Source organism: Ostrinia furnacalis, unplaced genomic scaffold, assembly GCF_004193835.3.
Source record: "Ostrinia furnacalis isolate ACB-3 unplaced genomic scaffold, ASM419383v2 OfSCF0092, whole genome shotgun sequence".
NCBI classification, from domain to species: domain Eukaryota; kingdom Metazoa; phylum Arthropoda; class Insecta; order Lepidoptera; family Crambidae; genus Ostrinia; species Ostrinia furnacalis.
Genome location: NW_021130331.1, coordinates 356,671 through 370,159, shown reverse-complemented (window position 1 = coordinate 370,159; position 13,489 = coordinate 356,671). Strand labels below are relative to the sequence as shown.

Here is a 13,489-nt window from a genome sequence, read left to right as displayed (position 1 = left end):
AGCGTGGGTACTTAGAAACTAAAAAGTGGAACGGAGACGTAAGATAAAATATAAGCGTTTACTTAAGACAAAAAGGCAAGTCTACCTTCCCATGAGCGCCATCGCGCCACGGTACGGCCAGCAAAACAAAGGCGAGACCATAAAGTTGTCACACACGGCACCGCCGCTGTCGCCTAAAAACACCTTGGATTTACGTGCACGCAACAACATTCGATTGATATGATGCTCGTGAATTCGTGCTATTCCCTTGTAGAAGTGGAAAGAACGATCGAAGTTAAAACGCCGATTATTCTATGCCTCTTAAGAGGAAGTAAGCTTCAATTCATTTTCCACGATCTTTCCATGTTTTATAGTCAACTAGAGGCCCGCCCCGGCTTCGCACAGGTGTATTTAAGTATTTTAACAAAAAATTGACTCATTGACGTTAGGAACACACCTACATTGCTTAGACAACAGTGAGTGCTTGTAATATAATATGAACTTTATTGAATAGTAATAAAGTTCAAATAAACTCGACATTTTAGTTAGAAAACGTTTGTATAGGAAAAAGAAAAGGGCTGTTTTTAGGGTTTTCCCGGAAATTATTCGAATTTTTCTCGCCGTAAAAACCATCCTTGGACTTTTTTNTTTGATGTCGAGTGTAGTTTTTCATTAAGGAAAACTGTTAAGCGTTCACTCAAATAAACGTATTTTTTAATCTAAGCGTGGGTACTTAGAAACTAAAAAGTGGAACGGAGACGTAAGATAAAATATAAGCGTTTACTTAAGACAAAAAGGCAAGTCTACCTTCCCATGAGCGCCATCGCGCCACGGTACGGCCAGCAAAACAAAGGCGAGACCATAAAGTTGTCACACACGGCACCGCCGCTGTCGCCTAAAAACACCTTGGATTTACGTGCACGCAACAACATTCGATTGATATGATGCTCGTGAATTCGTGCTATTACCTTATGGATGTGGAAAGAACGATCGAAGTTAAAACGCCGATTATTCTATGCCTCTTATAAGAGGAAGCAAGCTTCAATTCGTTTTCCACGATTTTATTTATTTATTTAAAGACTTTATTGCACACACAACAATGTTTAGTACAAAAAGGCGAGCTTAATGCCATAAGTCATTATCTACCAGCTGACCTTAAACAAAACAGAGATATTGAGTAAGATATTGATTTTCCCATATTATAAACTACTACGGCTTCGCACGGACGTAATTTAAGTATTTTAACAAAAAATTGACTCTTTTGTGTTAGGAACACACCTAATGCTTAGACAACAGTGAGTAGGTACTTGTAGTTTAATATGAACTTTATAGAATAGCAATTAAGTTCAAATTGACTCTACATTCTAGTTAGAAAACGTTTGTATAGGAAAAAGAAAAGGGCTGTTTTTAGAGTTTTCCCGGAAATTATTCGAATTTTTCTCGCCGTAAAAACCATCCTTGGACTTCAACGAACATTTTAAAAAAGAATTGTTATAATTGGTCCAGGTGTTGTTAAGTTATGCGCTTACCAACACATTTTGCGATTCATTTTTATGTTATAGAATTATGCAAACCTTTCGCGAGTTGATAGTAGGAAAAAACATCATATTATAATAGTAGGTAAAATCATAGCCTACAATCACGCAACCCCTTTGAAGCCAAGTCACATTCAAAATCAACTCTCACTGAAAGTGCTGAAAGCTTTAGGAAATAAAGTACCGCAAATGTACATTTTCAAAGAGGATCAATAAAAGGTCAAACATTAGATATCCTTTTTATTTGGTAATAAACAACGATTTTACTTTCTTTTGATAAGACTTTAAACTTACTTCTTTTACATTGAAGATTGATTATAAAAAGTTTTCTTCTGCCTCTATTTTATTCGTTCGCAATGAAGTCAAGTCCGTACGAATTCGCTTTCTGCCTCTTTTCTTCATAATCACGGTCTTTCACAGCCCGATTAACTTCGTCAAGTCGACGTCTGACTGCATCCGTCCCTTCTTTTTCAATCTTCTCGGGCAATGTAGCATGAATACGTTGATGCTCTTCAAGAACTTGCTCAATAACTTTTCTTGACTCTTCCGCCTCTACAGCAAGTTCAGGCTTATATTCCTCTATACTCAGTATATATTTCTCTTTCTCCTCCAGCTTCTGTATCTCTTCGTCCACTTTCTGATACAAACCCTCCAGGTGTTCGTCGTCGTCATCTTTATTTAGCATATCATCTAGAATTTGGGTCGCAGCTTCATATCCACTGATTAAAATACCGTACAATTTTTCCAATAAAATGTTCCTAGCCTTTATAGTTGCTTCCTCTTCTGTTAAATGTAATTCAAGTTCAATGACACCACATTTCGCATCTTTAACGAAATACAACAAAACAATTGCACTCAATACTACTTTTAATGTCTTCATTTTGACTAACTTGTATAATATTTGACTGCTCAATGCGTGACTGGTATCTTAGAGACGAGGCAGTTAAATTAAAAGTTTATTCCTTTTTCGTCATTTTATAAGGCAAAGATTGTGATTTAATAATGATACATGTGATTGATGTTATCTAATAACTTGCTACTAATTATTTCTTAATACTCAAAATCGACCTTTGATTGATCACGTTAATCACTATTTTACGACCAAAATGCTGTAGAAGTAAAGGACTTGCACCTAATAAGGCCTGGTTTCTCATAAGGCCCACTTTCCGAAAATCATAGTTGCCGTGTTTTAAAATATTTCAAATCTCGAGCGCACAATACTTAACTTCCCATATTAGTAGGTAGTCTAAGATCCGAACTAGTGGCGATTTTGCATCATCTGTTTTTCAATGAAACTTATTATAAATCATTTGTAGCATGTTAAAGAATATGTTGCGAGTGGGTTGACTAAATATCCTGGCCATACTATTATTAATTTTAAAAAAACTTTATTACACAAAGCACTCTCATAAGTTTTTTGAAGTTTTTTTAATTTTTATACGGTCGTCGCGGGGTTCGATCCCATACAGTACAAATATTTTGTGTTCGTTTTCTAAGTATAATAAGTATGTATTTACAAAAAATAAGTATTTCAGTATGTTTATATGCGTTGGCTAGTACCTACCCATAGTACAAGCTCTGCTTAATTTAGGTCTGAAAGTGGCACTGGAAAAGACCGAGGCCCTCTTTTTTCCGGAGCGTTAGGAGGTAGGTACCGTAAGGCCCTTTTCACACGTCCCGGTTGCCGGCTAACCGGCGCACNATTACGCCGGAACATGTGAAAGCTACGCACCATGCCCATTCTACACTTCACCACCGGATACCCGGCGCCGGTTAGCCGCCAACCGGGACGTGTGAAAAGGACCTAACGCTCACGTCATTGTTGTCGAGGGTGTTAGAAGTAGATGTTAAGCCCCAAATGAAATTTATTTATTTAGGTACAATTACAGTACATAGAATACTACTTATTTCGTAAAAATACAGCTACGAGTACAAATCACTAACAAATCTATGAACCAGAAGTTACAACTGCACACAACTATGCCTAATAACTTAAGTGCTTAGATACAATAACGACGCGGAGTGTATGTCAGCATTCAAAATAAATTCAAAATAAAACAGTCAATACAATGATTAATTCCAGTTTATTCAATTAGCAATTATTTATTATCATGGAGTATGATTTAGGTATGTCTTTTTGGGAAAGTATTAAAAATATGTGATGATTATTGTCTTATTTGTCGTATTACATTAAAATTAACTTATTTTTTTAATTTTACTGGACTAATTTAATCTGGAAAGAGTGTCATGTTTTTGATAACATTTAGATAACTCTAGTTCCATTGTTTATAATTTTACAAATATTGTGTTTCTATGACAAAACGTTGTTAAATGAGTAAGGTTAGTGAGTAAAATTATTGCCTAAATAGTTAAATAGATTCCGTATATTTAAAAATGCCCACAGTCTAGAATGGCGTTTAATTGAAGATTGAAATTATTTTATTGTTTTTCACACTTATGTTTTTATAGGATCCAATATTTTTTTGTTTTATTTTATGAAATCTATTAATTTTGTAACAAGTTTGCTTTTTAATATATAACATAACCACATGTTTGCTAAAAATATTGATAATTCATTGTTAATTATAAGAATAAAGGCAGAAGTGAGTCGATGTTCAATTGGAAAGATGTTTAGGTATAGATTGTGTAGTCAGCAGATACATCAAGCAATATTACGGGCTTTAATAAACTACCCCTGATTTAATAAGGTCCGACATAGACATTTTTAAAAACTTTATTAACGTCATAGTAAAAAAAGAAACCAGGTTGTTTATTGTGTAAAAGCTTTATCTTTTTTATACAATAAATATATAACTAATTTTAATGAATCAAAATAAGGTGGGCCTTAAGAGATGCAACTACCTTACAAACAATATAGTTTTCAGCATAATCGCAAACGTTTTGAAGTCAAGTTTATAACAACCCTAGCCAATAGTTAACGTTTCAGAGCGCAAATATACATTTTCAAAAGTGGATTAGTAATAAAAGAGTAAAATATATTAGATATTCTTTTTATTTTGCGACAAACATTTTTAATTTCATTTTATTTCTTTTGATAACATTTTTTAAACATATTTTCCCATTCATTACATCTGAAGTTTGATTTTAATTAGTTTTTAAGATAGTTTCTTCGGGCTCTTCTTTATTGATGAGTTTCTTCGCCTCTTCCAAACCATAGTCTTTCAGATCCCGATCAATATCGTAAAGTCGATTTCTGACCACATCAGGCCCTTCGTTTACAATCTTCTGGGCCAATTTAGCGTTCTTAGCAGACTCAACTGCACTATCTAATATCATTGATGTAGTATGAAGACGTTTGTAATCATCAATAAGGTTATTAATAGATTGTCTTGCCTCTTCCACCGCTTTGGCAAGCGCATCTTTATCAATCAGTATAGATTCCTCTTTCCCATCTAGCTTCTTTAGTTCTTTTTCCTGTTTCTCCTCTTGCTTTGTTAGCTCGTCATCCAGTATCTCAAACAAAAAGTCCAGGAGGCCGAAATCGTCATTTCTCTTTATCATTTCATCTAGAATTTCAATCTCAGCATCATATCCACTCAATAAAATAGCTTCCCATTTGTCCAAAAGGCCCAAAATTGCTTCCTCTTCTAGTTCTATTTTTGATAACTCTGATTTAAGGACAGCACATTTTGCATTTTCAACGAAATATAACAAAGCTATTGCACTTAATACTACTTTTAATGTCTTCATTTTGACTAACTGGTATCGGTTACAAAAGCAAACTAATATTTGACTGCTCAATGCGTGTCTGGTATCTTAGAGACGAGGCAGTTAAATTAAGAATTTTTCCTTTTCGTCCTTTTATAAGGCAAAGATTTTGATTTTATAATGATAGATATTGTGATTGATGTTATCTCACAACTTGCTACTAATTGTTTCTTTGTACACATATGACCCTTGATTGATCACGTTAATTACTATTTTACGACCAACTGCTGTAGAAGTATAAACATTTATTATTGTTTTCAGCATTTGCGTTGCTAGCCCAACACATATACAACTATTTTTTGCTAACTATAAATTAACTGTTTATTGATTGACTAGGGAAAATATGGAATCCTGCGTCAGAAGTTATCTTAATAAGAGAAGAAATCTTTTGTAGGATATGGATACGTACAAGTGTGAGTCATGAAATTATCTAAAACACAATGCTATTAGGAAAACATTACCACACTACCAGTTTGTGGACACAACTTTTGAGTAATAAAACAGAATCTAACAATTTTCCGGCCTAAAATAGCGTCAGTAATAAAATAAAGAATTAAAATAGGAACTGAAAAGATTTGCGAAAAAATACTAACAAAAAATCGTTCTTTATCAAAAACTAAGTTTACAGTGTACCTACGTTATAATATTGCGGCTCCTCTACTAAAATAATATTATCCTAAAGGTTCGAAAGCAATCAAATAAATGTGTTCTCGATTACTTTTCTAGATATATTATGTTTCAAAATACTTTTCCAATAGCGAATACACGCAACAAACTCGTTTTCAACCTGTTCAGTTATTTACCCTTATTATATTAACTCTCAGCCTACCCTCGGGCTTTAAGGTTCAGATTCGCCATTAACGGTATCCGATAAGTAAGCGCGCATCGCCGGAATATTGAAGGGGTATCATACGAGGTGTTATTAAGACCTCGTTTGGGATTCCCTGTGTTGTGTTCGTATTATGTTACGAGGTTCCATTGTTATTAGGCACAATTTTAACAATAGGATCTTACACTAAGCATTATGAGGTGGGAACTAAGGTCAATTTGTTTTCTGGGACTAGGTAAGTACTTAGTGCTGTTTTTCCAGTAGTATCTGACTTTAGGTAATTTAATTAGTGATATGCTTAAAAGAAAACACAAATTGAATTTGTTATAAAACATGATACAGTGATTAATAAAAATCTATGCTATAGCTCAAAACGATTAGACTACCTACATTAATTTGTAAAACCAACAACCGCTACTTAAGTAAGATAAGCTATCAACATCATCAAGTCATTTTTAGTTTTCATTGCAGGCAGGAAGCACGACTACAATTTATTTAGGATTTGACCTACACTCCCTATGCTGGCCAAACGGTTCCCTATATCATCAGCTTCTGGAACATCAGTCGCGGAAGTCTATTGCCAGTTTTCACCACCAATCCCTAATTTTTAAGTGACCCCTATGGTATCAAAACTCCTGTTATGTGTTACCGTAGGGGTCACTTAAAAATTAGGGACTGATGGTGAAAACGGGCATAAGGCTACTCGCCGGCCGGATACTCGCGACACCTCCACTCGGGCGATGACGGATCGCCGCGGAGGTTTTAGTGGGTATACCCCGATTTTTCAGGACGGAGCAGAGCTCTTTGCGTCCCACATACCACCCTGTCCCCCGGCAGTGGTGACTGTGCACAAAGCATTTCCTCCGCGACAAAAAAACGGCTTCTGTAGGATAAGCGGTTATCACGCCATTTTATCGATTTTGCCCATACATTTTGACGTCGATAAAAGTTATCACGGCGCGCACCTTAGGCCTACTGGAACATTAGAAGAAGATAGTACGGGAAATTGTCGTGTCGTAGTACAATGGAAACCGGTCCCACTGCGTCCGGTATTCCGGCCACGCGCCGCACTGGCTCAGATCTGGTTATTGTGTCAATATTCTTTATTGTTTTCGCACCCGATACCGGCTAATCCGGAGAAATTGTGTTTCGCCAATATGTCGCGGTCTGCGGTATAATTTATTTGAGAGACGTTCAGGGTACACAAGAGGTTGTATGGGATATTGTGCTTGTGATTTTGGTTTAGGATTTTGTTAAATTTTGTGACAGACGCGTTCAGTGGATGGTATGTTGTGGACATAGAAATTTTTACAAGAAAAAATCAGTAATTTATAATAGTTGATACGAGTAAATCACCACGATACGTTTCTTGCGACTTCTGACAATTATTCTTAATCATTTATGGCCAGTATAGCCTGAAAGAAAACTTAAGACACTTATGCCCGTTTTCACCATCAATCCCTAATTTTTAAGTGACCCCCATGGTAACATTAGAGGAATTTTGTTTTCATAGGGGTCACTTAAAAATTAAAGAATGATGGTGAAAACGGGCATTAGCCTGTGTAATGTGTATTTAAGAGCGAGGTTTTTAAGGTCCGTAGTAAATTCAATTGTACAGTTATTTAAGGTGGCTTGCTATTTAGGTATCTATACGTAATCTCGGATGAAGTATCGAATGCATGAGTTGCGTCATGGTGCGCAGAGCCCGCCGACGCGCTCCATCTTAGTTCCCGGGTTCAGTGCTTCGCCAGACCACAGATAATATAATACTAGGCCAGACTAAGCGATGAGCTGTCTGACACTTGGCTTCAGGGCTGCCACTAACGAGTAAGTATAGTCTGGTGATATAGTGTTTTAAACAATCAACACTAAGTTAAGTTCTGAGTTTGTTCCGGCGTTTCTTCTCAGCACTTGCCATATGTTTGTCTCGAAGCGCTGGTAGGGCCCAAAAGAAAAGGAGACATGTAAATGTAAAGTGCCCAATAAGGGCTACCTTTCATAAGTGGCGCTAGCTAGTGGTCTAAATTGAATAAAATATTTTTGATTTAATTAGCTGTGTACCTACTAAAACAATTCTGATTCTCGAATGAATTTCATAGAGTCACTTTGAGCTTACACAATTTATAGAACTTTGTAACTGCTACCAAATGATAGAAATAATTTATGTATTGTGTATTTTTTTTTTCATATTTAGCATTATAATTGAGGGAACGGTGAAGGGGTTATTAAAAACTACTTAAATATAAAACGGTTAAAACATCAAATAATCGAATTGAAATCAATATCGCGCGATCTCTAATGATAAAATGTAGGATTCCTTCAATACCGAGTAGACATTTGTATTTATTTTCATTTAAATCAACGTCTTCTACCGATTAACATTTTCATTAATAATTACTAAGTGCTTAGCATGCCTTTGGCAACCCTAGCCGGCTTGTTGCCACACAATCTATTATAAATCCGAGTCGAGGGTTCCGTACATCCGAAATATTCACACCATTTCCTTTACATAATAATCCTGAACTGTAAATACCTCTTCTACAGTGAATCAAGAGACTAGGAGTTTTGGGTTCGCTTTCCAGATGGGACACACATCATCGTCATCATCATTTCAGCCATGGGACCACTGCTGAACATAGGCCTCCCCTAATGCTTTCCACGTTGATCGATTGGTAGAGGCCTGCGTCCAGCGCTTCCCTGCTACCTTTACGATGTCGTCGGTCCACCTTGTAGGTGGACGGCCCACGCTGCGTTTTTAGGTACGCAGCCTCCATTCCAGAACCTTGCTGCCCCATCGGCCGTCAGTTCTGCGTACTATGTGCCCTGCCCATTGCCACTTCAGCTTGCTAATCCGTCGGGCTATGTCAGCGACTTTAGTTCGTTAACGGATTTCTTCATTTCTGATTCGATCTCGCAAAGACAAGGACACACTCAGTTTTGGAATTACTTTGTGGATTTTTTCCAGTAAATTTTCAGGACTTTTCAGGCCTGTATCAACCTGATAATTCAAGTATTACAACCCAATTTCTACGACTCACACGATAGAATAAGTTCTGAATTTTTTTCCCAAGCATCTCTAAAACTCAAAAACAGGTGAAACAACAATGAAAATTATAATTACCCTGCAATTTTCCTATAGCTCCTTTAAGGAACAATCTCAGTACAGCCACCATTTTGTTTTCAAACGTTTTTTTATCTTATTATTATGTATTAGGTAGCGATCCTGTCCTGCAAAAAATATTGTTTAGATTGCTGCGACTGAAGGCTGATGTTTACATGAAAAATATGCAGTAAGATTGTCTAAACAAATATTATAAAGATGAAAGATTTGATTGTTTGTTTGTATTGAAAAAACTACTAGACTGATTTTGAGCAGGTTAGATGTTGAGTAGGTTTTTGGTAATTCTTCAATCCTAATAAGATACCTACATTTAGCTACGGTAATACTACGAGTATATGATAGTATTACCGTGATTTAGCTATAGCATGCGTATCTATAACATGCGTATTGCAAACTTAGGCTGCGTTGCACTAACTTTAACAGTAACTACTTATTACGATAACCGGTGTATTTTGTATGGAGTTTGACCAACGTTTGACGTCGCGTTTGTTAAATTTAAAATAAGATGATGCAACCCAGCCTTAGTTTTTAATAAAGAACGAGTTGTTTGTTACTATTTTTTAACTTTTCTTGATTTATATTCAACTTTGCTTTTATTGCTGTCGCTATTTCAGGCTCGGAAATTGTTAGATTCTGTTTTATTACTCCAAAGTTGTGTCCACAAACTGTTAGTGTGCTAATGTTTTCCTAATAGCATAGTGTTTTAGATAATTTCTCACAGTTGTTCGTTTCCAGATAAAAGAGATTTCTTAATTAAACACGTTCAACTTCTGACGCAAGATTCCATATTTTCCTGTCAATCAATAAACAATTTATTATGTTCTTGATAAAAATATTCCTAATAGTTGTATGTGTTGAGCTAACTATTTAAGCGCTGAAAACAATATTTGTTGTATTTCTACAGCATTTGGTCGTAAAATAGTAATTAACGTGGTCATTATGTGTACTAAAAACAATTAGTAGCTACTTATTAGATAACATCAATCACATGTATCATTATTAAATCAACATATCTGCCTTATAAAAGGACGAAAAAGGAATAAACTCTTAATTTAACTGCCTCGTCTCTAAGATACCAGACACGCATTGAGCACTCAAATATCAGTTTGCNCAGTTAGTTTTTTGTAACCGATACCAGTTAGTCAAAATGAAGACATTAAAAGTAGTATTAAGTGCAATAGTTTTGTTATACTTAGTTGAAAATGCAAAATGTGGTATTCCTAGACCAGATTTAGCAAGAGAAATAGAACTAGAAGAAGAGGAAGCAATTTATGAGGCCAAGAGCGGGATTTTGGACAAATTGATTGATACTTTAATCAGTGGATATGAAGCTGCGGGTCAAATTCTACAAGACCTCCTAAATAATGATAACGACGAAGGACCCCTGGACAGTTTGTATCAGAAACTGAAAGAAGCCCTAAAGAAGCTACAGGAATATATAATGGGTGGGAAACCCACGGTTTCCGAAGAGGTGGAAGAGGCAAGAAAAGCTATTGTGCGACTTATTGAGGAGCATAAACGTATACATACTACATCCAAAACGATTGTAGATGGTGCAGTTGAGTCTGCTAAGAAAGCTAAATTGGCCCAGAAGATTGTAAACGAAGGGCCTGATGTGGTCAGACATCGAGTTTACGAAATTGATCGGGCTCTGAAAGACCATGTTTTTGAAGGGGCTAAGAAACCCATTGCGTTAGCCAATAATGATGTCAACCACGAGCACGTCGAAGACACATTTAAGTCTTCTGTTGACTTCTTGCAAGAGAAAGGCATAAAATTGTCGGATGAGGAGAAGGAATTGTTGGAAGGGATTTCCAGAAGGGTACATGATAGCCTGATGCGTCATGTTAAAGAATAATATAATAGAGTCTAAACAAAATTAAAATATAACGAAATAAAATCCATTTTCAAATGCAATTTCTTATAACACGAAACAATTATAAACAAATAAAAATAAAACTAAAAAGAAATTAGTATATCAATAAGTTTTATCAATATTTTAAACTAATGATGTGCTATTAAATAAAGATTAATTGGAAAATTTTGGTGTTTCATTGATTTATCTTTTAAAGTTGAGGTTGTTTTGTTAATTGTTTGTGTAACTTTGCTTCAAAGGGTTTGCGACTTATCAGCGACAGTTGTATTTTCATGGTGTTCACTTGCCAGAGGACTTGCAAAAGTATCACGCCATGAGCGCTTATTTTATTGTTACAAAATCTTCTTCTATAGGAATGTAACCATTAAGTCCAATGGCGTAGCTTAACTCAGTGGTAGAAGTTCATTAATTGACGACAAGCATTCGATTCTCGCCGGGTCAATTTATATTTTCTTTCAACTTTGTCCCAAACTAAGCGCAGCTTGTACCAACTCTACCGATTCGTCACAATAACAGATTGATCGCCACTTAATTAGACGTGTGAAAATATTCGGGGAAAATAAGTAAAGCAATTAAATAGGTACCCACTAGCGTTACCTACGGACCTACANGGGCTCTGAAGGACCATGTTTTTGAAGGGGCGAAGAAACCCATTGCGTTAGCCAATAATGATGTCAACCACGAGCACGTCGAAGACACATTTAAGTCTTCTGTTGACTTCTTGCAAGAGAAAGGCATAAAATTGTCGGATGAGGAGAAAGAGTTGTTGGAAGGGATTTCCAGAAGGGTACATGATAGCCTGATGCGTCATGTAAAAGAACAATAGAATAGAGTCCAAACAAAATTAAAAAATAACGAAATAAAATCAATTTTGAAATGCAATTTCTTATACACGAAACAATTATAAACAAATAAAAATGAAACTTAAAAGAAATTAGTATATCAGTAAGTTTTATCAATATTTAAACTAATGATGTGCTATTAAATAAAGATTAATTGGAAAATTTTAGTGTTTCATTGACTTATCTTAAGTTGAGGTTTTTTTGTTTGTATATCTTTGCTTCTAGTAGTTTCGCACGAATGTGCGAAACGTCCCCTTTCAATAATATTTTTTTTAGTAGGTGTTTCGCCCCGATGTATCAAAAGGGCGCGAATCGACCCCTTTGAGAACTAGTAATCGCATACTACTAGTTCAAAAAAGAGTCGATTCGCACGCGATTTTAATACTTTTAATACATCCGGGCGAAAAGCCTACTAAAAAATAATTATTATTGAAAGGGGACATTTCGCACATTCGTGCAAAGGAAAATTGTGCGGAACTACTACTAACCCCAAAGGATTTGCAATTTATCATTGACAGTTGTATTTCCATGGTGTTCGCTTGCCAGGGGACTTAAAGTAAGTAAAATAAGTGTTTTATTTGCCAACAAAAAGTTTACAAATAGTCTCTTTTTCTAGCGGCTACTGCACTAAGCTTTACTCGTATCGCGGCAGCCATAAGAAACACATGTTAACAATATTTATAAAATATAGTGAGGACACATGGTACATGGCAATTAACAGTTATTAAATTGCAATATTATCACCCCATGAGCGCAACAAAATCTGCTTCTATAGCTATGTAACCATTAAGCCCAAAGGCGTAGCTTTACTCAGTGGTAGAAGTTCATTTGACGACAAGCATTCGATTCTCGCCGGGTCAATTTATATTTTCTTTCAACTTTGTCCTAAACTAAGCGCAGCTTGTACCTACTCTACCGATTCGCAATACAATAACAGATTGATCGCCACTTAACTAGATGTGTGGAAATATTCGGGGAAAATAAATAAAGCAATTAAATACCCTCTAGCGTTACCTACGGACCTACTGCATACACCGTGGCTATTGTCTCAACAGCCTGCCTAAGGGCATCTTCATAGCAATACAATCTTTTAAGGAGGGCTTATCCCTCCTTCCTATGTTTACCGAGGCCGCCCCGGGATGACAAATCCCCGATAAAATCATTTTTATGAACCAAACGGAGTGTTATTGACGTGCCTGCCATTTCACTGCCCTTTTTATAGTGAACCTTTTAGTAATATCCGTGGTTATATGTTTTGATAGTGAGGTAAGTAATGTTTTCACTGAAATAAAGACTCTTAAGAGTTCAAGGCTCTTACTGTGAATAAGGAATAGGTGGGGCTCTCCCTGTAGATTGTCAAATACTTAAAAGTAAAAGTGTATGATGACTTGAAGATATAACATCTCCGATTGTAAAATTGTGTAAAACGTATTATGTTTGAACCAAATAAACTATTTTTCTTTCTTTCCTAAGCATTACAGGAAAACGGTGGAAAAATCAGTAAAAGGTGGATCGTTTTCGTCAGAATTCAATGCCACAAAAGATGTAAGAAGGTACTCAGACATTGTAATCTTACAA

The 13,489-nt window shown here is 35.9% G+C and overlaps 1 protein-coding gene across 1 annotated transcript; it reads left to right on the top strand.

Moving 5' to 3' along the window:
* The first annotated feature begins 10,310 nt into the window (after window positions 1-10,310).
* LOC114351767 (uncharacterized) lies at window positions 10,311-11,898 on the top strand. The gene is made up of 2 exons (XM_028303086.1): window positions 10,311-10,839; window positions 11,681-11,898. Exons 1-2 carry the CDS (start codon window positions 10,341-10,343, stop codon window positions 11,893-11,895), a joined length of 714 nt encoding a protein of 237 aa, XP_028158887.1. The 5' UTR covers window positions 10,311-10,340; the 3' UTR covers window positions 11,896-11,898.
* Window positions 11,899-13,489: the final 1,591 nt, after the last annotated feature.